At 42.1% G+C, this 27,469-nt stretch overlaps 1 protein-coding gene across 2 annotated transcripts in view; it reads right to left on the bottom strand.

Annotated features, from left to right (window-relative positions):
• The window catches only part of PIEZO2 (piezo type mechanosensitive ion channel component 2), a 488,868-nt gene that overhangs the window by 12,632 nt on the left and 448,767 nt on the right, over positions 1–27,469 (bottom strand). For both annotated transcript variants that reach the window (XM_088469701.1, XM_088469700.1), the window contains exons 39-49: positions 22,360–22,743; positions 20,551–20,809; positions 18,919–19,101; positions 13,187–13,439; positions 11,462–11,594; positions 10,680–10,827; positions 9,538–9,752; positions 9,244–9,402; positions 8,188–8,335; positions 6,359–6,547; positions 4,761–4,853 (exon numbers count right to left, since the gene is read on the bottom strand). In XM_088469701.1, the coding sequence (XP_088325827.1) occupies positions 4,761–4,853; positions 6,359–6,547; positions 8,188–8,335; positions 9,244–9,402; positions 9,538–9,752; positions 10,680–10,827; positions 11,462–11,594; positions 13,187–13,439; positions 18,919–19,101; positions 20,551–20,809; positions 22,360–22,743 (2,164 nt within the window). The remainder of the gene's footprint in view (positions 1–4,760; positions 4,854–6,358; positions 6,548–8,187; positions 8,336–9,243; positions 9,403–9,537; positions 9,753–10,679; positions 10,828–11,461; positions 11,595–13,186; positions 13,440–18,918; positions 19,102–20,550; positions 20,810–22,359; positions 22,744–27,469) is intronic.

The following is a 27,469-nucleotide window of genomic DNA, read 5'->3' on the forward strand; positions in this document are numbered from 1 at the left end:
TCAGAGCAGGAAGCTCCCTGGGGCTTGCGGTTGCCGAGACCCAACCTTATGGTCTCGTCGCAAGCCCCGGTGGCCGCGATGGTCTTGACCATCGCGACCATCACCCTGGTCGCTCGCTAAGCTGTGGGTAGTAACCCACAGCTTCGCTAGCGACCAGGAGGCTGCACTTAAAAAATCAAGCAGCCGCCCTCATTCAGAGAGAGCGATCGCTTCTTGCCACCGCCTCTGAATGAGGGCCATAGTCTTTAACTGATAATATAATGAAACAGTCACAGATCAAAGGCTATAGAATGTTAAGTATCAGTGAGTATCCATATCTCCAGGGTCAGACAATTGTCTAATAACACATGATGCAATAGTTACCGACTGTTCGGGGCTTGCCCAGTAAAGTCCCGGTATGTCTGTTCAGATAACCGTACTGACAGCCCATCTAGAATGCTGCTGATTCCAATAATCACTGCACTGTGTGCTAACATATGCTGCCTTACTATGGGGCTGTCGGCTCCATTCAGGGGGCTGAAATAGATAGTAAAAGCAACTGTTCCACACAGCAACATAGCCAACTGCTGTGGAAGTAAGTCCTGCTCACAGCTTCACTGATCTCCCGACTTGACGGTCCACGTGTTGGCAGGGCCGGACCCCAGTGGCGTAACTAGGGTATATGGAGCCCAGCGAAAATTTTAAAAGGGAGCCCCCCCCCGATGTACGCGTGGCAAAAAATGGGCGCGGTCACTTAAAAATGGGGCGTGTCAACATGACACACCCCTTTATTTTCACACTGAACATTCCTATCCATATGCACCTTAACCCCAGTAGGACCCCTTATACAGTACCCCCAGAATGCAGTTGTGGTCCCCCTTATGCAGGCACGTAGTAGTGCCCCTTATACAGTATCCCCAGTAGTGGTCCCCCTTATATAGCCCCCGATTAGTTCCCCTTACTCAGTACCCCCAGTAGTGGCCCCCCCAAATGCAGTGCCCCATGTAGTGTTCCCCCTTATGCAGTGCCCCCAGTAGCAGTCCCCACAATGCAATGCACCCAGTAACGGTATCCCCTTATGCAGTGCCCTTTATATGGTGCCCCCAGTAGTAGTCCCCCCCCTATGCAGTGCCCTTTATATAGTGCCCCCAGCAGTAGTCCCCCCCCATGCAGTTTTCCCAGTAGTGGCCCACTTATGCAGCACCCAGTAGTAAACCCCCTATCCAGTGCCCCCTGTAGTGGCCCTTCCTATTATTGCCCCCAGTAGTGGTCCCCCGAGTGCAGTGGCTCTAGTAGTAGGCCCCTTTTATAATTAATGCCCCCAGTGGTAGTTCCCCCCCCCAAGTAGTAGTCCCCAGTAGAGGTTCCCCCTCTCGATTAAGTGCCCCCAGTAGTACCCCCCCCAGTAGAGGTCCTCCCAATAAAGGTGCCCCCAGTAGTAGCCACCCCCCTCCCCCGTTGTGCCCCCAGTAGTGCAGATAGGTTCAAAAAAAAAAAATTTATATATAAAAATATACTTACCTGAATCCACGCTGCTGCTGCTCCGGTCCGCGACGCCGCTCCCGCCGCCGCCCGCCAGTCCTCCCGAGCTGACGCGCTCAGCATTATGGGACAGACGTCATGACGTCTGTCCCATTACCCACTGCAGGAGCCGGACGAAAGTCCGGCTCTTGCAGTGGGTGCTGCAGCAGTCAATGAGAGTCTATCTGACTCTCATTGGCTGCTGTTTAACACGCACATTGCCGCCAGCACTGGCGGCGATGCGTGTGTTATGCACAGCCTGAGCCCGCCTCCTAGCGCTATTGGGTAAGCGCTCAGGGGGAGGGAAGTGGCTCAGGTGTGCAGCACAGGACTGGTGCCGGAAGCCTAGCGCCGGTCCTGTTGAAATGTGTAGCGCTGACCGCATTAATTGCGGTCGGCGCTACACTGGCTAACTAGGGCGGGCGGGCTGGTACCGTGGCCGGCGGCGCCCCCCCACGCCGCCGGTCCAATGGCGCCCAGGGCATGCACCCCGCTTGCCCTGCCCTAGTTACGCCACTGCCGGACCCTACTCCGCTCGTCCTCAGATCCCGGAAGGTCAGGTGTGTTCGGATTCCAAGGAATCCGAACCGCTCATCTCTAGCAATTACCCTCTGTGAGCTGCCACTCAAGACATTTTTTGAGTGAGCTGCACTATATAATATATTTGTTTTTCTTTTATCTTTACTATTGTACTTTTTTGGACATCCTTGCTTTTTGTCTTCTCTGTGGCCTGTGCATACCTGTGTGGCTTTTCCTTTCTTCTATACATTTTGGTTGTGGATAATGTTGTGATGTTGTTATTGGTTGATTTACAGAAGTGTTGTCATCATGAAGTGGTATGTGCGGAGCAAGTATTGGAAAAAACAGATGTGTTTGGAGACTGTAGATGTGTGTTATGCCGGAACGCTCTTGAAGTAAGACCTAGGGCCTGATTCAGACCCTCTCGCAAGCGGCCGCTCGCTTGGAGCGAGCAATGTTTTTCAATCTGCGTACGCTTTGTATTGCGCGTGCGTGAACTGGTACAAGCGATGGGGAAACTCTCGCTCGCCAAGCAGAGACAGCCCAGCTGAATGAGTGACAGATCAAGCCATTTGTGGGTGGTAACTGGGGCAGGCCACTGGAAACTGGGCAGTGGGGGTGGGAACGCAGGCGTGCCTGAGAAATTCAATGCCGTTTCAGAGGCATGCATAATTAACAGCCAGCGTCATAGGACACGCTACTTGCTTGAAATCTACACTGAAGTGCTCGCAGTGTTTGCGGCAGGGTATAGTCGACCTCAAGCGCTGCGAACGCATCCGATGGTGCTCAATACACCAATGGTTTCTTGCACTTCCTGAAGATGGACGCAAGTGGGCATATTAAGACAGGCTGGTCGCAGCTACAAACAAACAGTGATCACTCGCCAATACATAGTGGGCGTGCTTATGACTTGCCCTGTGAGCGGCTGCCTTGATGTCACTTAGCCGAATTTCCATACGCTGGGAGCGAGCGATCGCATCTAGCGATTGGGTCTGAATCAGGCCCCTAGTGTTGCCAAAATGATAACATCATTTTTAGCAGCAGTCTATTTTATGATATAAATTTGTTCATGATGCTACATATGCTGTTATTCTATTCTTTAACTTAGGGGCATATTTAAGTGCAGATATTTAGAATTGGAGTTGTTGCCCATAGCAACCAATCAGATTCTATTTATCATTTATCTAGCACCTTCTATAAAATAATAGCTAGAATCTGATTGGTTGCTATGGGCAACAACTCCATTTCTAAAAGCCGCACTTTAGTAAATATACCCCTTAAGTTTCTCTGTCATAGGTTGACAGTACCTTATTAGTAATACTGATTAGATTTTCAAGCTTTTTTTATTTTTTATCTTTTGTTTAATGCAGCACACTAGTTTTGTCTTAATCCTATATTTCACTGATTTTAACATCCTAATACTTAATAAACAACAGGTGTATTAATGTCGACTGCAGTGCACAAGGGCCCCCGGGTCCAGGAAGGCCCACGCCACACACCGTGCACCCATAGACGATACTTACCTGTTGGAGTCAAACAAATCACTGGGAAAATGGCACAGGTTCCATTTTCTCAGATAGCTGCATATGCGCAGTAGAGCAGTCATGGGAACATGACCCGGACTAGAGAGGGGAGGCTTGCATGGAGGATGCACATTGACCCCTTCCTCTCCTAAAGCACCCTTGGTGTGCGCTCTATAAATAACTGTTAAAAATAGTAATAGCCTCCTCCCTATGGATAGTTAGCCCCTCTCAGTAGCCCCCTCTTCACCTCTTACTCCATTGTCCAGCTCCAGCAGCCCCATTGCTCTACTGACCCCAAAAGGCTCAGTGAACACCTCTGTACCAGTCACATAGGCCCAGTAGATCTCTCTCTCTCCACTTGTTACAGTGAGCCAGCAGCTGCTTTGCATTAGCCCTCCCAAGTCCAGCAGCTTCCTCTCAGTCCTAGACCAGCCACCACTCTTCCCATCTCACTGCGGCAGGCAGATTCTCACACGTTCCTGGGTTGGTACCTGTTGATGAGTTTTCAGTACTGCCAACCAATGGCATGCAGGGAACTGTAGTTTGCAACAGCTCAAGGAACACGCTGATTAGTGGGGTGGCTGCTACAAAGCCGGCCTGGTGAACTCTGCCTACTGATAGTATTTAGCCACCCTGCACTCACTGGACCTTGTGGAGTGGAAAGAAGGGCGGGAAAACACCATCTGCAATTTCCTCCTTTTCCTCTATTTCGATGGGCAGCGTTAGCAGTATCTGATTGCTCAAGCGTGTCCTGTGAGACCCAGTCATTGTTACTGAGTCCCCAGTGCCCATTGTTGTGTAAAATATGTGCTGTAGCACATAAGCGTGAACTCTGATGCAAGTTCCTCAGTGGCCAGAGAGACCTCTTTTGTTTGAAGACTTATCTGCTGCATTTACGGTGAGTTAGCTATTGCACATGGTGACTTCTATTTATAACATTATAAAAATCAGGCTGAAGACTTGTGGCCTGACCAGATTTATTCGGACGGCCACCATTTTGCATCCATTCATATTCTATTACATCCAATGATATGTAACTCGATGAAAATTCCATAGATTTGTGCCACTTTTTTAAAATCATTGACTATTACATTCTCCCCATAATTATATGTCAGGAGGCAATTAAGTGTTATTTGGTTTTATTTTTATTAGTTACTGCAATTTATGCAGTTGGCAAACTGAGTACTAAATTTATACATTATATATACATTAACTTACAGTGTCTTTGTTGTGAATCTTCATAAATGACTTGTATAAGGATCCATCCATATCTTTTAGCTGGTTCTGTTGTGCACTCATAGTAAATATAGGCTGCAAAGCAAACACAGTCCTTAAATTCCTGTTTCCTTGTCAATAGTAAGCATATATGATATATACTGTACCTATTCTATATGTTACATGTACACAATAAGAAAAAAAATATTTTATGATTTAGATTTTTTGTTAAATCACTGAGGGTCATTTTAGCAAACGTATGCACCTAGTTGGGCATTGCTGTGTTTGCTTGTTTACCTTTTTTTTGTACCATTTAGGTAATCATCACAGTACGCATTTCCAACAGCCCTATCCTGGGTGCAAGATAACCGTCTGATATTGCTGCATATTTTGTATCTGCCTGACTTCCAGCTACTCTGAATTACTCGCATATCTGCTAAGATGTTATGTTTGCATCAGACGAATACGCGGTGTGAAAAATCACAGAGGCGGGAGCTTTGTCTGCTGGTCTGAAATCAGGCTCACTGTGCATTACAGTATGTGCTGCTCCTGTTTGGACATGTATGTACTACACGTTTGATCCTTTAGCTACTGTTGCACTTGTTAGAGTAAATGGACATTGGCTGTGCTTATATTTCAATGGATGTATTTTTTATGTTTTAAGAATACTGGTTCACTTGTACCAAATATTTGACATGTTTTATACTGTGTGCCTTGGAGGACCAAACAGCAAACTAAGAGTAGTGGTTAATGCCACCCGCAAGATAAAAAAGGGTGGAAGGTGATAAAGTTGTGCACCAACATGTAACGGAGGGAAAGTCTTCTTGTAGCTCATATTCTTCTTGTAGCTCATAAATATCTAAAAGCTACCATCCAGTACTCATCACCTCTCCTCCCAGCCCCCAGACTACTGCGGCTTCATCACCACGCCTCCTCTGTCAGAAAGTTTTGTTGTTACAGAAAAGAGCACAGCGCACCAACAGTGTCACAGTAGAAGAATAATGCCATTGGTGCTGTGCTGTCCAACCAAAAATGGCTCCCACTGTATGTGCAGCCCTCTGTGCCTTTATAAGATCCTTGCACAATAGGCAGATATCTCTGGCACTAGTCACTAAACTAGTTAGGCTAGGACTACCTAGACTTTTGACAACACTATCAGTTTATTAATCATAATATTCCAATGGATTTGCAGTGAAAAGTTTTATGTTGATAATGAAGAGAAAAAGCTAATAAAAAAACAATTGCATTATTACGATAGAGAGGTATTGATATCAACAATAAACTGTGAAAATGTAGACTTTAATGTAAAACTCTGTGTAGACTTGGTGTAAGGTGACCTTGGTTCTCTAATCATGCTATGTATCACGGTGTGATGGAATCTCAACGTTCAAGAGTGAAACTGACTTCATGCAGTATGCTGCGAATTCGTTAGCATGCTGATTAAGGAACACCAGGCTCGGAGAATGTCTCGCTATGTGAAACAAAACACTTATGAGGTGAGCCTTTCATCACTCTGCTTTAATAACGGCAACCATGGAGAATGGATGCACAAGTGAATAAAAGTATGCTATAGCTAAAACGATATTACTGATTAGGCTTACCTGGTAACCTCCAAGAGTTATTTTAATGGATACATCCAGTGGTTTGTTTGTGACACCAGCAACTGATTTTATCAAGGACATGAAGAGCAGGGGGAACCAGACAATGCAAATCAGAAGAACCACAATCATGCCACCCATTCCATACTTCACCACTTTCTTCTTCTTCTGCCCCCGGGGCTGAGGATATCTCTGCATACATATGATGTAAATAATGGCAGTCAGGAAACATATACTCAGTACCAGGAATAATGCTATATCATTGTGTCTTCAGTATGTGTCATGCCTGTCTTCCCTCACGCACGGCCCTCTTCCCTCATACGCTTTTCCTTCCCTTGATTCTTCCCCATATCCTTCCCACTACCTACTACAGCACCCAACCTTTGAGTTCTGCCACCCTGCTGCCTATTTATATGTTCTGATTGCTGGTGCATTAATGCTTATAAACTATGTCCATGTTCTGTATTGTATGTCACATTAATTCCTGTCTCATCTGTTCATACTGTTTGTGTTTTTGTATTTTGTGACACCATATAAATAAATAATAATAATAAAAAATAAATCATTGGTAATGTAATGATTGAGCTACTCCTGGGGTTACAGAAAGTACATCAATATAAAAAAATATTAATTTCTGTTCAATCAACTTAAATATTTAATTTTGATTTATATTTATTTTATTTAGTTGGATATTAAAAAAAGAGTTTTATATTAGAAATTAGCAGTTGATGTGTATAGAAGTTATTTGCTCATATATTTTATTGAATTGTATTTGGGAAATTGGGGGATTTTTGGAATCCTAAGCAAAAACATATGTAGGGCCCCATAACACTGTGCTGGCTTTCTGTTTAATGCTGATAAAGGTGATCATGTTGCTGCTATGGCGTGTTTAATCAGCTTTATCAAACCACTACAGAGTCACAATTAGGACTAGACATTAGATATGTGATAGAACTTATTTGTACATACTAACAGGGCCATAACTAGATGTGTGCGACCGGTGCTGTCAAACAAAGTGCAGGGCCCCGTGGGTGGCAACGTCGCCACCCCACGGCCCTTGCCTCTGGCTACAGCACCGGAACAGCACCCTGCAGTCAGGCTCACTGCAACAGTGCTCCCTGCCATGTGTACAGCTACTCGGAGTGCCTTGAAGACACTCCAGGCACGGCTGCACTCCTGGGTTCTGGCAGCCCCGCCCCCTATGCCCGACATCATGAAGTCATGCGCAAAGGAGGCATGGCTGGCACAGGGCACCATAAAGCCCTGTTACGGCACTGCCTACTAATGCTACTACTTAGACAAGTGGCACAGCATTTTAATACATGGAAGTGGAAGCCTATTTTTAAGATAACTGTGTCTGCACGTATATGCTATAATATTGATAAAAGCTACTACTTGACTGCACATTATTATGTGATCATATTACATAATGATTGGGATTAATGAGAATATGAAGTATTATGTATTTTTCATTACTGTTTATTGTGCTTTGATTACAAGACAGTTGGGGGAACATTCAATGAAAAAAATATCAAACATATCTAAGATGGACTGCAACTTGTGACCTAACTATTTTTTGACAATTACACTCTGTAAATTTGGCATGTGCTACACTGATAACATATATATTTTAGGGAATAAATGGATTATGAAGCAGCCGCATATATCCAGCCAGCAATTCCCCTAGACGAAGTCCAGCAATCAGGCTGTGTAACTGCCGTCTCTAGTTTTATTTCATTGCTTTTGACATCAAATAAAGCGGCATTGCAAGTATGTAACACAAAAGGACATAAAAGTTTGTTTTTTCAAGATAATGACTGTACATTCTTTACCTTTTCTGACTCTCGCCAGCATTTTAGTATAAATATATGAGCATAAATATCCTCCACACAGATCCAGCTGGAAAGACTGAGTGTAGTGTCAGTCCATACCCAATCCATGACAGCTCGCAGCTCAGTTAAAAATGGCACCAGGCGAAAGCTGAGAAGAGAGATCAGACATCACTAGATCTGGTGGCAGCTTTTAGCAGCTGTTCTCAAAGCCCTGATGAACACACATTATTTATAATTATGGAGACCTTTTGTAAAGTCTACAAGTATTTTAGACTATTGATTATATTTGCAATTTTACTTTATTCAATATATTTTCTGCATTATGTAGAAGTGCCACTGGGGTGCCCTGAGACTGGAGCCATTTATTAGTATACAATGGCGTAAGGGCCTGATTCATTACGGATCGCTATTGCAATCGCAGCTGCAATTACGCCCCAGGTCTGTTGCGAAAATATGGTAAGGACTGCAATCGCAAAGCTATTATAGAGACGCCCAAAGCCATCATAGAGACGCCCACTACCGCTTTCGCACATCCTTAATACTTTGCAATCCTGAGTATACATCGGGAACATTGACTAACTTCGGCCCCCTGCAGTGAGTACAGAAGCTGCGTATGCCGTTGCAGTGGCTATTTATGCATGCCCATGCAATGGTGTTCAAACGGACTAGCACGCCTGTGTTTCGCCGACCACCCCCCCCTTCAACACCCCTAAATGCTCACTTCCTGTCAATCACTCTGCGATGGGTCTGCATGGTCTCTGCGATTGCTCTGCGATCGCAGTGGTACCTTCGTGCACTGCGATGCATATATTGCACATAGTGCACTGCGATTATTGCGGTACGCAATAATCGGCTGCCTGTGTGCTATTGCGATCCGTAATGAATCAGGCCCTAAGTCAGTTATCCTGGCTAGGTGTGTGTGTGTATATATATATATATATTTATAGGAGATGCTTACAGGCACCAATAAGCATACCCATTTATACCTAGGGTTGTTACTTTGCTCTTTCTTTATTCCAGGTGTATTTTGTGCTGTGGATAATTTGTGTTACTTACCCCTGAAATAAGAACAGGTTGACATAATTGTAGCTCTTGGTGAGGAAGTTCCCAAGCACTCTTGTGGGATATCCGCATCGAATCTGATAAGCTGATAGTCCAAAATAGATGCACTTCACAAAATACCACAGCTGGGCTACAGTGTTCTGACTAAACTTTCTGTACAACAACAACGATGATTGCTTAATCATTAATTGTGCAATAGGATCACTTTTAAATTATTTTAATACAAATAGTAACAGGCAAAATTTAAATTTAGGTAAAACTCAGCTGGCAAAATGTATATGTAATTACCTCTCTGTCACTCCAGGCAATATGAAGAACATCCAAAAATGTATTCCAAACACCAGGATAACTTGAAAAATGACTTTCCCCATGACCGTTTTCCTGAGATAGAGAGCACGGTCAACAACCATGGTACCAAACTGTATCAACACCATCACCAAGAAAGCCTCTGGGACCTGGTCTTCTGAAAGAGAGGAAGTGATGTCTGCCGCAGCCGAGTGTTTCTGAGAAAATAAATATGGATGATGAAGTACAGTACAATCTTTGTAGCAAGTGCTTCTTCTACTCGGATCATTCCATTTGGAGAGGTTTCCCACTATCATCTGTTATCCTATACTCCTTTGACTTATTATGTTCCATAAACTGACGGATTGCTATTCCCAATAGCAAATCACTCAGTAATATATAGAATAGAACACACTCAAATGCCACAAATATTTACTTTCTCAAGCACGAAAAGTCAGAGTTTCTTTTTCGGACAAAAGCTAGCACCCTGACCTTCATATCCATAATATGAGAATATGCAACTAATATTAAGTACAGATCTGGTAGGTCCTCTCTCCTTTCACTATTCAACTTGGCTCAATTTCCAAAATCATCTTCTACAGGTTTGAATGTTTTTATTTATTTTTTTATCAGCAGATTCTAAACAATATTTTCCTATCCAACGCTTTCTACACTGGAAGTAATTTTTCTCTAAAGGTGCCTACACACTTGGCGATATTTTATATGATTTGCGTGATTCCGTCGCATTGTGACGACAAAACGTGTAAAATATGCCCAAATCGTGAGTGTCCACTCACGAACACGATACCGATGCACGTCCCCGCAGGTCGTACATCACATCTTCATATCTGCCGTGCTGTAGGGCAGATCTGACAATCTCAAGTCACTATGCACGGGAATAGTTAGGAGGCACAATAAATCGTTTGTCACATTGAACAGTTTTTAACACCAAATCGTGCCCACGACTGTCGGGGAGCTGCTGGGGAGAGTTTAAGAAATTGGACACAATGACGGATCAAAAGCACATCGTCAAGTGTGTGGGCACCTTAACTAGACAAAATTAATTTTATACCTACACTTATACTTCCACTTCTTACTTGCAACAGTAAAACAGACTTGCCAATATCCTTAGTGTAAATACTTACCCCAAATGCCCAAAAGCCAAATACAATTATGATGAAGTCTACAGTATCTGCCAGGAACATTAGCACATAGACATCTGTCACAGCACTGTAGTCTGGATGTATGAGATTGTAAAAAAACTGTTTGATTGGCAAATATATCTGGAGGAATCTGGGGGAAAAAATAAGTAATTTGTAAAGTTATATACCCTGTTGCACCCTTGAATCCATTTTTATAAGGAAGCATATACACAGTTTAAACACATCATACATTGTCTTCTCCCAGCAGCAGCTCTATTAAAAAGTATAGTAAGATAGAATACCCCATTCAAACAATTAGCAAAAACAAAATCAAAATGAAGGACAAATCGAAGCCTATATACAATATGATTAATAACTAGAGGATAGTGTAACATCACTGATCATGTCCCTGAGGTCCTATAAACCATGTCTGTTACCTAGAAGACTGCATGATCAGATGTCACTTATCTAGTTTTCAAAGTAGAGAAACTTGTGTTCCCTTAGCAGGGTTTTAAAAACAGATGGGATAGAATTTATGCTGGACAGATTAAATTGCGTACAACCCCTATAGTTATACCAGATCAATAATAGGTATCTGAATAAAATATTTCATTTGAAATTTATTAATGTTGAATAGTGAGGTTACTTACTCTTAAACAACAGACAGTTAATATGATTGTATACCATTACAGCATAGAGAACATGGTATACATTTCTGTAAATGAAAACGATTTTCCCATGCAATTAACAAGAAAAAAATAATAATTTCAAGCTACAGTACTTACGTTTTAATGGTGAAAGCTTTTGCTTTGATGAGTTGTTCTCGAAGTTTTTCCATGAGCAGTTCCTTTCTAGATTTTTGCTTTATGCTTAATATGCTGCTACCTTTCTGGCTGCTGTTTCGAGTGCTGGTGCTGCCTTTAGTATAAACAAAAAAGTTTATTCTCACGTTTGTACATATAATTTTTTTGTTTTATTTAAGGTGCAAAGTCACTTTAATTAATGAAGCAGTGAAAGATGTACACTATGTGCACTACCTCAGTAGACACAAATTGTTGATAAGTGTGAACTGACAATTTTGTTATAATCAACATTTGGATATTTGTAATAAAAAAAATACAAAGTTTAAGTGGCCACAAGCTGCATATTCTCCAGAATTTCTCATATGCCACAGCAACGTACTGTACACTGCTGAAACCCTTAGTGGAGGAGCTATGCAAGTGTGACCTTTGCCTCCAAGTGATGCACAGTAGGAAGCTGGGCACCCTGAAGGCACCTTTCAATCTCAATGCATTCTGCTCTACTACATGCGTGGATAAGACCATTCTTCCCTCTTGGCAAGAACTACCCTAAGACCCACCTCCCGTCTGCCATGCCATGTGCTCTGCCAAATGGCCCAATGCACCAAGATGAAAGCTTTAAACCTGGAAGAGAGCAATTACTTGAAGTTTACTTACTATCGCTCCTCTCTCTACCCACTGTGTCTAGTATATATGGCCACCATGTCTTCGCTATATCCTTATTTTTCCCATTCTCTTTCATAATATCTAAACTATTAGTTAGCCATATGTGTTATGCTCCCTGATACTCTGATGCTGTAATTAGTACATTTGCTATGCCCTATAGGATCTGTAATCAATATGTCTAGATCTCTATTGTTGGTATAGATTTTCTAGGTTCTTCATGTTTAGATTTTGCTTATCTATCTGCAAAACTGTGTTTTATCTTCAATTCCCATGATAGAGTCAAGAAACCCAGTATGCCCCTCACACATTCCTTAACCTCGTAAGTTTCCTGCCATTTCCCATGGCCTTCAGGAGCGACTTATTATTTTCTACTATATTTAGTTACACTTTCATTTACTATCTCTTTTGCTTTTGGTCTTCCATCTTTTCCTACTGTCCCTCTCCATTACACTCCCCTTCCTTTTCTTTCTATGACATTTGATATAATGTAGAAGCTACTTCTAGTATCACCTCCCTTTATCATCTCTCTAATCATTTGGCTCTCATTTAAGAACCATTAGCTGTAGTCCAAGCTATTTAGCCTGAAATGTAGCAGCATGCTCTTATATATTATACATGTTTCACTCTACTGGATAGGTACGTGACTCTCTATGGCTCAGCCACCCCTAAATTTTCATAAACCACCGGTTCCCCTTCCCCCTCCTTCTATCCTATCTCTGTATTAAAATAATTCTTTTAGGGTTACTTTTCCGCTTGTTTCCTACTAGACACTGACTTTAAATGTCCATACAATGGACCTAAAGTCTCACCCCTTTGTTAGAGGGGAATGTTTGTATTACTAAACAGTAAATTGTTTTTAGTTGCACGGATGCTTATATGAATTCTGATATCACACAATTATATGTAGAGTGCTGTCTCGCATGGGACTCCCTTGATTACTAGTGTGATCGCTCGTGTCATGTGACTTGCTTTTATTTCTTTTTTGAAAAGCAATAAAGAAATTGTGCATTAAATAGTAATGCTACACTATTTTAAGACAAATACCTCTCTTTGATCTGTGTGAGGAGTAACTGGACCTACGAGAAATTTGGGAACCACTGCTAGAACTTTTTCTTCTGATTGCCGTCTTTTCCTCCGGGAAGTGAACATGGATGGATTCTGCAGATGCTGCAAGATTAACTGATTTTAATGAACCAACAGAATCTCTTCTTCCTGATACTTCTGAAAATTCATCATCTGTATCATCTTTGTGGGTGGCATTCTCAGTCACATCGTCCTCATCCCAGAGGCCATGGCACTAATAAAGCATAAGAACTCTTTTTAGATCAAAACACTCACATACATTTGACCAAATAGTGAATAAAGATTAGCACATCTATACATCTTTCTTGGCATCCTCCTTTTTGCTTGTTGATGCTTCAAAGGGACCCCACATCAGGGAACATAAACAGGAAGGTAGAACATACAGAATATAGTGTAATATATTCACTATATATTTAACTCTATAGCAGTGACAAAAAATAACCGTTACTGTAATGTGGGTCTTGAATATGAAAAGTTTGTGCTCATCAGTTAATATGTGTATTTCAGTTTCCATCTGACATACTGTAGATAAATTACAATTTCAAAACATCATAGATGGAGGATGTGACCATAAAATGAATAATACATATAAATAGCTTAATATGATTTTTAAAAATGTTTTATTAAGCTAGGTGACATAAAATATGCGAACAACAATAAAAACATCTTATATGTTCTCTAGACAAACCAAATTAGAGCTTTCCAAACAGTTCCTAGAAGGTGTCTGAGAATGTAGAACAAATACAACGCATTTCATCTATTGCCCATACTTCATCAGTGAAATACTGCAATAAATGGAAAGCAGAACTATTTATAGGAATTCCATATTACCCAATATCCTGTATGTCCTGCTTTCCTGTTTATGTTCCTTAATGTGGGATTGTGCTGAAGTATCAACAAACAATAAGGAGGATGCAAAAAAAAGATACACAGACACTTATTTTTATTCACTATTTGGGAATAAGGGGAATGGGAAATCACCGCTTTATTGGTGATTCCCTTATAATATACCAGGGCCTCCACCCAAGCCTTGTTTACCAATTACCTGAACTCCCAGGGGGTGGAGTGGGAGTTCCCACTTAACCCTATGATGAATGCTTATTGTAAATATAGTACACAGTAAATACTTATGCAATATGCATACATATTTCAAAGATCAATGGACACCGAAAGCAACACATAATACAGGTTTTAATAGTATGGAACAGCTCAGTTCTCTTTGTGCCTAAAACATCAAACTAAATTATATATAGAGATGAGCGAGACCGGTTCTCCGAGAACCGGACCCACTCGAACATTGCAATTTCAAGTCGGATCCAAGACCGGCTAGGGTTTTCTCTCCTGACTTGGATCCGAAAATGAGGCAAAACGTCATCCTCCTGCTGTCGGATTCACGCGGGTTTCAGATTCTATAAAGATGGTGATCGGCGCCATTTTCACTCCGGCTGTAGAGAGTGTGCAGAACAGATGTGCTCTGTCTGTGCTGCTGTTGTTCCAGGGTGCAGTGTTGTCAGGCTGGGGGTCTATGCTGCTGTTGTTCAAGGGTGCAGTGTTGTCGGGCTGGGGGCTGTGCTGCTGTTGCTCAAGGGTGCAGTGTCGGGCTGGGGGCTGTGCTGCTGTTGTTCAAGGGTGCAGTGTTGTTAGGCTGGGGGTCTGTGCTGCTGTTGTTCAACGGTGCACTGTTGTTGGGCTGGGGGTCTGTGCTGCTGTTGTCGGGCTGGGGATATAGTACATAAAGGGGGGCTGCAGTACATAAAGGGGTGCTGCTGTGTTGTCCATAAAGGAGCTGAGGCTGCAGTACATAATGGGGGGCTGCTGTGTTGTCGTCCAGGGGTGCTCTGTCAATCAAGAGGTGCTCTTCCCCATTGTTAAAAAAATAAAAGTTCAATAAAATTATCATTCCACAAAAAAAATGTGTTTTATTTTCTTTTTGTGTGTGCTACTGTAGCTAGTAGCTAGCTACGATATTATTGTTCAGTGACACTGCCGTCCATACCGCAGTTTATCATCCACGTATTTGTGACTCTGCGAGTAGTCTGTCTGCACTCCTCTGCTCCACAAGGGTGCCTTGTTGTCCATAAAGGGGTTCTGTGTTGTTCATCAAGGGGCTGTTGCCTCGTCCAGGGGTGCTCTTCCCCAGTGTTAAAAAATAAAAGTTAAATAAAATTATCATTCCACAAAAAAAAAAAAAATATTTGTTTTGATTTTTTTTTTGTGTGTGCTACTGTAGCTAGTTGCTACACTATCATTGTTCGGTGACACAGTCGGCCAGACCACAGTTTATCATCCATGTATTTGTGACTCTACATGTGGTCCGTTCGCACTCCGCAGGGGTGCTTTGTTGTCCAATAGGGGTGCTGTGTTGTTCATCAAAGGGCTGCTGCCAAGTTGGGAATTGCTATTCTAGTGAAGTGAAATCTTGATGGGATTTGGTAGCGGGGACACAGGACCTCAATTAACTGTCTAAAACCCACTGCATTATTGGCGGATATTTGACGCACATCTAATACCAACATAGATGTTATGGCGTCAGTGATCCGCTGTGCAACTGGGTGACTGCTGTCATACTTGATCCCCCTGCAAAGGACTGTTTAACAGTCAATTGTTTTTTAAAGTACTACTAGTAGTCTTCCTGGTCCCCTTCTGGGATGAAAATCCACTCTCAGCTTCAGCAGCAGCAGGCATAGCACTCAAGGATTCTTCTGGGGCAAGGACTGATGTGAATGATTTAAATATTTTTGTAAATGCTTCCCCTCCTCCATCATAAATTTGTTTAGAAATAAAAAAATTAATTACATTTACTACCAATCAAATCTTCCTTTCCAAGCCTTCAACTACATACATTCTCCAACTCCCTCAGGCCTCTCGAATAATAAAAACATTTGTTTCCTGATGTGCCATGTTGGAAGTTGAACTGCTACAGCTGCTGAAATCTTTGACATGCAGTTGCTGAATGCCAAAAATGTCCAGAAATGTTTATGGCCACAGACAGCATCTCCTGCATGCCCCTTTCATTTTAAAAAAGATTCTGAACTACCAAGTTGATTTTGTTGGAAAAACATGACACATATTGTTCACCCATGCTCTCCCCTCCTTCCTCATAAATTTGCTTCGGAATAAAGAAATTCAATTAAATTTGCTGTCAATCAACCCTTCATTTCCCTGCCTTCAACTACAGTACATACATACTTCCTCAGGCCTCTGGATTAATTAAATCATATGTTCAGGGCCGCCATCAGGGGGGGACTGCCGATACTCTAGTACCAGGCCCGGAGAGAGAGGGAGCCCGGCTGACAGCGATGAGGAATGCACCGGGCAGCGGCAGGCAGGGAGAAAGATCATCAGCGCTGTGACATTGCCACTATTGACTGGAGCCGGCCGTGAGCTGTGATTGGTTCATGGAATGGCAGCCAATCAGGAAAGGCAGCTCCTGATCAGCCAATCAGGAGCAGCCGCTCCTGATTGGTTGCCGTTGCGCAAGGTGTGATTGGCTCGTGGTCAACTCCATAGTTCAAATGCTGCAGTGCTGCTGATACCTGCTGCCGGATCAAATCCATAGTTAAATGCCACAGTGCTGATGATCTTTCTTTCTCCCTGCCTGCCGCCTGGTGCATTCCTCGCTGCTGCCAGCCAGGCCCCCTTCTCTCAGGACAGAACAGGTAAGCAGGTATGCTGACCCTGCCCTGTGCCCCCCTGCTCTTGTTCAGCCAGCCTTACCTGCACTGTTACCCTCAGTTCACCAAGCCAGCCTTTCCTGCTCCTACCCAGTTCAGCCAGCCTGCCTTGCCCTGGCCCTCCCCCAGTCCAGCCAGCCTGCCTTCCCTGCCCCCAGTCCAGCCAGCCTTCCCTATGCCCCCCCTGTCCAGTCAGTCTGCCTTCCCTGCCTTGCCCTTCCCTCAGTCCAGGCAGTCTTCCCTGTGCCCCCCCTCAAAGTATAGCCAGCCAGCCTGTCTTCCCAGCCCCAGTCCAGCCAGTCTTCCCTGCACCCCCCCATGTCCAGCCAGCCTGCCTGTCTTCTTTGCCCCTCCCTACTGCCCTTTGCCCTCCCAGTCCAACCAACCTTCCCTGCCCTTTGACACCCCAGTCTAGTCTTCCCTACCCTGTGCCACCCCCCCACCATGCCTAGACATCCCTGGCTTATGCACCAATTTAGGCAACACCCCAGATATAGCTCCACCCACATTATCCACAACTCCAACCAACTCTGCTCTATACCCGGGGGGTGGGGGGTGGGGGGGGTGGGGTGGGCCCTGCCTATTTTGTTAGTACCAGGCCCAGAATTCAGAATTCTGATGGCAGCGCTGCATATCTTTCCTTATGTGCCATGTTGGAAGTTGAACTGCCACGTGTTTGTGCCGCCCACTGCTGCCACTTATCTTAGTCAGCCAGCTAGCTTGGTATAAATTTTGGGACTAAACCGGAAGAAAACAATAATGTGAACTGCGAGGTGGTCAAAATTGACTGGAAACGAGTGGAAATTAATGTTATTGAGGTTAATAATACTGTAGGAACAAAAAAAGCCCAAATTATGTGATTTTAGCAGTTTTTATCAATTTTTAAAAAAAAATACAGATCCAAAACCAAAACACGCAAGGGCGGTTCTGGCAAAACCAAATCCAGATCCAATACACAAAGGAGATACAGATCCAAAACCAAAACACAGGGCTCAGCGCACATCCCTAATTATATACTATAATAGTTTGATGGACTTTGTATATAGTATATATAATATTATTTAGTACTATAGTATATACTATAATAGTTTGATGAACTTTGAATACTTTATTAGCCAATCATGCAACTCAAGGGTGGCTGTTCCAAAGTTTAGGTGATACACAAGACATTTAGCCCAAATTCGTTTGACCAGAATATCATCCAGGTATGGAAATACTGTCACCCCCTTGGACGGTAAGAGAGCTGCCATGACAGTCATCACCACGGGGAAAAATTTGTGTGCTGTGGCCAAGTCGAAAGGAAGTGCTTGGAATTTAAAAAAAATTGTAATCCCACGAATCTGAGGAGGCTTTGATGGACCTTCCATATGGAAATATTGAAGTAAGAGATTTAAATATCTAGAGAAGCCAGGAACTCTTCATGTTCCATAGAATTTATGGCTGAACCAATAGACCCCATGCACAGTTTGTCCATCTGTAGTTGCAATGAAGAGATTTAGGATTGGTCTGAAAATCATGCACGGTTTCTGAACACGGAACCAGTGTGAATAAAACCTTAGACATTCCTTTCTGCTCTTGGATGAGGGACAATGAACCCTGCTGTTTTGAGAGGTTTGATGACCCCCTAATAGGGCTGCACTGTTGGACATTAGACACTGTTGAACATTTATTGCCAAAATACTACACCAAAGGGCTCTGTTTTCATTATCTTCTAATATAGATATATATTAAAAACATGTCATTCTTATCATAGATAATTAATATTTTCAATAGGCCTTTCTTATTTTCTTCTTATTTTATGTGGTTTGTTCATATATTTTATTTCAATAAAAGTATATTAAAAAATATATTATTTCCTTCTTTTTTACAGTTGAGTAATAGTAGTCAATTCTAGAGCGGGATGGTAAAACCCATTTCAGTTCATATGTTTGGCATGTCCAGGTGTAATGCCTGCAATGTGTTAATAGTTTGATGAATAAAGTGTCCATTCACATTATACATAAATATAAAACATAATACCTTTAAAATAGATCTATGAAAAAATAAAGCAAGAAGTTGAACCAGGTCATAGTGCACATATCCTTCTTTCTTCTCCACACCGATTATATTGGGCGGATGGTAAGGTTTGTCTTTGTAAAAATCCAAATTTGTGTTCCATGGGAAAAATCCAAATTGGAAGAAATATTTGATAACAATTGTTACCTACATCAGAACCAACATAGAAAACAGATAAACCTTAGTTGTACAGTCTGTTGTACATAGTTATATACCATTACCTATATTACAAACAAAGGTTTTAATCCTCCAGTGTTAGGGTCAATTTAATCTGTGGAAAGTTATTTATTTTTAGTAGTCAGAATACTGAACTATTCAGTCCAGCAACAGCTGGGTGTAAATACACAGTTCTGTAGATTAGTAGACATTCCATGCTTAGTCACACAGATAAATCTACACATCCTGGAAATGGATTTACTGTCATTTTCACAGAATGCATACATATGCTTATGTATTATAGAACTAATTATACAAGTTAGGACCATATTTTGGACTAAACATTATCTCAACATTTAAAACCCTGAATAATTTAGATTTTTAATTCTATACTGTTCTTATGACTTATGTTTGTATTGTGCTTCTACCTGCTGTTTAAACAGGCCCTACACTTTCCCGCCTATACCTCCAACCTCATCTACCTCCACATTCCTGCCGCTCACTTTGTCACGTTAATGACTGCCACCTCTCCTCCCAATTTATTACCTCCTCCTATTCTTACCTCTAAGATTGTGCCCGTGATGCTCCCCACTACTGGAACTCTCTCCCTCTCCCTATCAGACTCTCCACCCATCTCCAGAGCTTCAAACATTCTCTCAAAACCCATTTTTTTTATTAAAGCCTTCCAGCCCTCATCTTAACCTCTGCTCTATCCTGTTCGCTCGTGATCTCTCCTCTCTGTGTCACCCCTGTCTGTCTGCCAATCCCCTTTAGATTATAAATTCTCACCAGGGCTCTCTTTCCTCATGTGCTTTTGCGTCCCTCACTTGTGCAAAGATCTCCCCACTTCCTATAGGGGCAACAAACCCTTGGCTTCAGCCAGCTCTGTTTTTGTGGGTATTATGAGCGCATGTGCAGCAGTGGTTATATAGCGTGTATCCCATGTTCTGCAATGTTTCTTATTGTAAGTCAATTGCACTTTTGCCTTGTGTTGTTTGCACTGTTTCTGGTCATGTATCATGGCCCTGATTCAGAGGCGCTCTCTATATGCGAGAGCGCTCGCTCTGAATCAGGGCGGGCCTGTTTATTTTCTCCAGCCTCCAGGCTGCTCGCTAAGCTGTGGGTGACCACCCACAGCTTTAGTGGGCGGCCTGGCGATGGTCTCGATTATCGCGACCATCGGGCTTGCTACGAGACCCTTGTGGTAGGGTCTCGTCCAACACAAGCCCCAGTGGACTTCCTGCTCTAATAGAGCAGGAAGTTCACTACTGACATCACTGGTGCCTGCCCGACCATCAACCCGCTTGCTAGCGCTATGCGCTCGCGAGCGGGTCTGAATCAGACCCTATGTACGGAGCCATATAAATAAAGTATAATGATAATAATTGTGCCAATACTAGAAATATTAAGAAAGATTGAGAACTTAAAAATACTACAAACCTCTGTATATACAATGGCAGCCATCCAAAAACGTTTACTGGGCCGTGGCACAGATAACATAGCCCACAAAAATATAAGAATGGGCAGTACCAATGTTATCATGGAAGCAGAGATCATGTGGTTGAGAATAATCACAAAATAGCACACCATTTCTGATCTGGCCACTAAGGTATTGTAAAGTGCATAAATAAGTTGCAGCATGCGGGGCTGCCCAACATAAAATTTTTCAGATTCTTCCAGCTCTTCATCTTGAAACATCCTGGTAAAAAAATAAATAAATGACTAGTAATATGACATAGCTGCTGTCACATGGAGAGTTTGGAATGAACAATTTTCTACCTAAAAGCTCCGTTAGTGAACATAGCAGGGAATAAAAGATGTGGTTTCCCCTAAGATATGCATTATTTTGGCAAAATAAATACTTCTCATATCTCTCACTTGCTACATGTTTGTATAAGAATTTTTCTGGTTGTGGCCTTAACACAAATTTGGGCCTGGACAGAGACATTACATAGTATTTAACTCTTAAAAATAGATCATATATAACTATGGTGTAATTTAGTACAGGTTGAGTCTCCCATATCCAAAATGCTTGGGACAAGGGGAATATTGGATAATGGAATATTCCGTATTTTGGAATATTTGCATTTTATAATGAAAAATCTTGGGAATGGGACCCAAATATACACACAGATTGCATTTATGTGTTATATACACCTTATACACACAGGGCCTGATTCAGAGCCGGAAGCTCTGACAGAGCACTCGCTCTGAATCAGGGCCGGCCCTCTGGTTTTGCAGAACGGCCTCCTTGCCACTCGCATAGCTGTGGGTGACCACCTACAGCTATAGCGAGCGGCCATGATGATGGTCGCGATGGTCAAGACCATCGCGACCATCGGGCTTGCGACGAGACCCTTGTGGTAGGGTCTCGTTGCCGCAAGCCCTAGAGTGCTTTCGGCTCAAACAGAGCCGAAAGCACTCCCACTGACATCATTTGTGATGTCAGTGGGGCCGGCCCCAGATGGTAAGCGTTCCCATGGGAACGCCTCCGTCTGGGCAGCCACGCCCCTGGCCCGCCCACCAAAGGGGGCGTGCTGTCACTCAACATCAACAGCACGCCCTCTTTGGTACGAGACGAGGAGCGATGAATTATCCGTCGCTATCCGGGTCTCGCGCATGCGCACGACGGAGCCGGCTCCGTCATGCACATGCGCACTGGGCCACCATCGACCTGCTTGCGAGCGCATAGCGCTCGCGAGCGGGTCTTACTCAGGCCCACAGCCTGCAGGTAATTTTATACAATATTTTCAATAATTTTGTGGCTCAAACAAAGTTTGTGTACAGATATGAAATTCATTTATGTTTCATATACACCTTATACACACAGCCTGCAGGTCATTTTATACATTATTTTTAATAATTTGTGCCTTAGACAAAATTGGTGTACATTGAACCCTCAACAATCAAAGGTTTCAATATCTCAGTCATGCCAAAAATATTCCGTATTTTGGAATATTCCGTATTTTGGAATATTGGGATATGGGAGACGCAACCTGTACACTCATCCCTCTTAGTGAAAATATAAAACTGAATGACATTATAAATAAATGGTTTCACAGAAACAAATAACTATGCGGACAATCCATGAACTGACTCCGTCTCTTTCAATGCAACCCTCTCATTGATGTGCTAACAGCTCTACGATGTGTAATACCTCTGGATGGGCATGGTTTACAGGCCCTGGGGGCTTCAGGAAGAGTTAAGGTAAAAAGATCAATAAAATGTATTTGCAAATAAAACCCTCACTTGTTTAGAAGCAGTTCGCTTGCAGTCAATTCATGTGTAAGAGGCGGCAATATAGAATCATGTAGCTTATCAGTGCGGCTGTCATCTGGAGTTAAAACCATCATATTGTTATCAGCGGATTCATCATGGGAAGCCAATGACAGCTGGTCAAAGCTAACAGCTTTACTGTAGGATGGTGGGAGGTCCCCATCTGTTGTAGAATATAAAGGCATTTCTGTGTCAGGTGTATAGCTAGATTCCTCCAGGTCAGCACAATAGTCTTCTTCCTCTGCACTTATTCTGGACGGAGGACTTTTGCCATCTTGTTCCTGCTCATCTTCTACCTCCTCAATGGTTTCCGTTGTCCCCTGTCGTGAGTAGACCATGGTGCATTGTGTTGGCTCACTGTTTGAGGGAAAGACATGTTGAAAAGGAAAGTAAGAGTGATCAATACAATGTGTTGTACATCTGTAGAAGCCTTATAAGTGTAAATAGATTTTTCAAGTAAGTTATTGGTAGATAAGTACAATTGGCCGCACCCTATTAAATTCTGTCATTCAAAATATTAGAAGTTGTTTAGAACAGAAAAAGTGTGAAGCACAATGTCTACAAAAGTGGAAACATCAGCTGAAGCACCATATACTATATCATTACTAACCCCCAATGCCCTATTATTCTGAACGTTTTATTTTTCATTCAATATAATCAGGTAGTCATACTTATCAATTTATTTATGGGCCTATGTATTAAGTAATATTAATATTAAATATCCTGCGTAACATGTGGGGACGGCAGCAGATACCTCTGTAGTCCCCCCATTTCTGACAGCAGAAGTGGCCCCTAAACAATCTATGGTGGCTGCTAGGCTGTTGGCTTTACCATGCTCTGATATCCAAAGCATTCTGCGGCTTAGCCCAGACAGCTAATGCCCTCATCAGATGGTGTCAGCCGTTGTAGCCTACTGTATGGGCTACATTTCCCAGAAATGACCGGGAGCGTGATCAGTAGACTGTGCATGTGCAGTAACGCTGAAGTAGAAGTGCATTAGCGATCACTTTGCTTCTAACACATCACAGAGACATTCTCCTTTCCGATCCCTAGTCCCTGCATGTGTTTTTTAATACATTTGAGCAAAACCTAGTTTCTTATTGCCACGAATAGCAGCAATAAGAGATTATAATTATCAGGTCTACAACCCAATAATTAATATGTCCCTTAGTGAGAAACATTCTCATTACATTCTTAATCAGGGATATCAGATCTTTAGTAGATAAGTGCGTATTCAGGGCCCAAGTCAGACCTGCTCGCTAGACTGCATTCGCACGCAGCCAGCTGATTTTTTGCAATCTGCGCATGCATATGCATTTCAGTGTGCGTGCATGAACCAGTGCGATTGATTGGGAAGCGTATGCTCGCTGCACATAGACTGCCCGCCTGACTGAGTGACAGGAGAAGCCGTTTGTGGGTGGTGACAGGGGCTGGCCACTAGAAACGGGGGTGGTGGAGGTGCGAATGCAGGCGTGCCTGAGCGTCTTAACGCCGTTTCAGAGGCGTGCATAATTAAGCAGCGTCATAGTACATGTTACTTGGTTGTATTTGACACTGAAGCACTCGCAGTGCTTGCGGTAGGTATGGTCAGCCACAGGCGCTGCGTTCGCTTCCGATGGTACTGATGTACCGATGGTTGCATACACTTCCTGGAGATGACGTACGTAAGGTTGCCTCTTAAGACAGGCTGGTGGTCGTCTGCATACACAATGCGATTGCACGCTAAGACATAGTGGGCGTGCTTTCGCCTTGCCGAAATTTGCATACGTATCTAGCGTGCAAACGCATCTAGCGAGCAGGTCTGAATCAGATCCTCAGTGCAATACTCAGTGAAGTAACTCATGTATCTTTAACATTGTGCCCAGCCCAGCAATATTTAGGAGACCGCCAATCCCCTATGGATTCATGTGTAGCTGGACCACTGTAAGTAGTTTTGCACTGATTTGTGAGGCATACAATAATGTTTTGTTTTTTACGTGATTTTATTATCTTTTGGGATAACAGTCATGTTTTATTTGTACTTAACATATCTGTGACATTTTTCATACCTCAATTTTCTATTAAAAATAATTTTAATTATGTTTTTATTTATTCTCATACATTAATTGATGTCTAGGTGCCTGGGATTGTAGAGGAGTCTTATCCACTCATCCTTGATGCCAAGACCTTTCCCTATTCTACAGCAGCCCTGAGTGCTATTGTTGTTGTCCTGATACATCTATATGTTTCTAATTAGTTATCCGTCCTATCAAAAATATGGCAGTGTTTCATTATTTGTTTAAATTCACATAATTTAAGTTACATTATAATCAGTGAAAGTTATGAGTTAGTTTTCACTCACGTTAATACTATATTATATGAAAAAAGTGAATGCTTTATGAAAGCTTCTGCCTGGTATGCTGCGGTGTGTGTATGTCTGCATGCTTACCTGCTTTATACCCACTAATGTAGCTCATTTAAATTTCTTGGGGATTATTCTGAGTTGGATGGATCTCTGTGCATGAACTCACATAGCACATTTTGGCATACTGCGCATGCACAGATATGAATTTACATATTTTTGCTGAGGTAAACCGTGGCCCCAGTAGTACAGGATGTAGTTATTGCAGTTGCAGCTAACGCGTTTTCCCACACAACATGTGGCTTCATCAGAGGATCTTCTGTCGCATCCCAGTATCTACAGCACATCTCTTACCATGGTTTACTTCAGCTGTCCACTGTATAATAAATGTCTGGATCCAGAGATTAACAACACAAAGCATTTGATACTTTGGAGAACTGTAATGAAAAGGGAATTGTTTCCCTGACTCCTATGGATTCCATTTACAGGACATTTACTATGGATGGCAAACCTGATAATATAGAAACTTGGAATATTTTTAACTGGGCAAATTTAAAACGTTTTAAGCTGCGGGTATGTGTATTGGCGCTTTAATCCTTTATATTATGCCGTGTACAGTAATTTTTTTATGTAAATATTCAGTACTGCTGATCAGCTTTATACAGTATCTTGCTTTTTAGTAAGGTGGTTATTGTTTAGTGTTTATTTGGTTACTTTAAAGAATAAATATATATTTTAAATTCATATACAATTCCAGTATTAAACCATAAGTATAATACAGAGCAATCCTATTTCCCTGTATGTACTTGATGTTACTATTTGGAGGATACACAGAAGCCTCATTGTGTGATTGCTGCAGTTATATACCTTCATCTTTTTATAATATTTCTGTATTTCACTTATAATTATCACACAAATTTAATAGGTGGCATTGGATCTAAAAAAATTTTTAGCATCTCCGTATCTGGTGGCATAAAGATAGGTGAAAAAGGTGAATAATAATAACACTGTCACAATGAATTTAGTAGTTCTTTGGCACTGCCATCTCTGTCATAGGTGACCCCCAGTAATTATTACAGCACCTGTATATTTTCCTTTGGTGATTACAGAAGTTGTACAATATGACAGATTTTCCTCCACATCAAAGTGTTGGCAGCTACTGCCAAAATAAACGATTTAAAAGTAATCATTACCTTTAGGTTTCATTATGCAGCAAACATTTGTTCATTTAGATTTAGATAAGAGGAAGATACCTGGTAACAGGTTTATTGCAACTGTCACACTTAGGCCATGTATCCACTGGCATTTATTAAAAGTATTTTAGTTCATAGCCAAATGTTTGCAATAAAGTAAGATCATTGTTTATAATGTCACCAAATTTGTATTAGTGTTTACTAGTGTTGCTGTTGCATTCAGGTGTGTTCCAGTTTTCAGAATGCATCTTGTTCTAATTTTACATTTACTGTGCATAGGGCCAGATTAACAATGGGGCAGATGGAACTACAGCTCCAGGCCTACACATAAAAATAGGCATCATGGCAGAATAATCATGACCAGTGGCCTAACTGCCACATAGTTGGCCATAAATCATGCATATTAATATTGTATTTTTAGTTTTCTCACAAAATTCAGCAATTTGTCTATTTTTATGTATTTAGAGAGACTGTGGGGCTAAGAGTGTAAGGGGTGTACACACCCACGTGGCCACACCCACACAACACTGGTCACAACTCCTCCCATTCTCAGTATAGGCCCTTGAACATTGTTAGCCCCAGGCCCATGTGAACCTAAATCGTCCGAGACTAGGCGAAAATAGCCTCAAGTATACAATGCATAAAATGCCAGTAGATACATGACTTAAGGGTTATTTACGAAAACAAACTGCCTTGTAAATACACTTTTGTGAAATCACACCCACAATTTTGTGCCATTGACCTTGGGTTTATGGGTAAGTACATGGAATTACAGGTCAAGATAGCAGCATCTTTGCATTGGCTAATGGGAGGAGTTGGGCAGATTGGGGCCATTTCTTAGTGTGGTATAAGTATAAATGTATGCCTAGTTTGCACTGGTTTTTGCAGGATGGGATGATTTCAATGTGATAGACAATAGAATGAATAAAACTGTGGAGATGACTCATGTAAAGGGGTGTTCTGTATTTGCGGGTCTTGTGATTATAGTTATAATAGAACACAATTTGCACCTTATACCCATATAATAAAAACATTAAAACACAAAAGAGGCAAATAATAAAAATGGTCCCAGTCATCTCACTCTCATGATTAAAGACAAATAGTAGGGCAGTATTTTAGCAGAAAGTCATAAACCTATAAGTGCATGAAGGGGTGGACCTAAAGGAGACACAGGGTGGACTTGGGGATGATTTTATTACACTTTACACCCTGTACATTTTCACGTTTATATATGCAAACTACCAAGTGAGTAATAGATTGGTTGTAAGGTTTTTTTTGCAAAGACTGCTATGGGTGTGTACCTTGAGATTCACCAGACGGACAGGCATGCTCACTTCATCACATAACGATTTAGGGTCTGCACTTTTCTGGTTTGTAAATGACTCAATGTTTTTAGTTTAGAATGATACCAAAATAAAAATAAAACATTATTTAAGGAAATGACAATTACTCTGCATGTGTTTCATATTGAAAAGTTTCATGAGAACAAGGGGCTGACTGTGAGTTCTCATGCAAAGGAAGCCAGCAACGGAAAACTGTGCTGATTTAA

This window comes from Taudactylus pleione, unplaced genomic scaffold (genome assembly GCF_031769625.1).
Source record: "Taudactylus pleione unplaced genomic scaffold, aTauple2 ptg000093l, whole genome shotgun sequence".
In the NCBI taxonomy this organism is placed as follows: domain Eukaryota; kingdom Metazoa; phylum Chordata; class Amphibia; order Anura; family Myobatrachidae; genus Taudactylus; species Taudactylus pleione.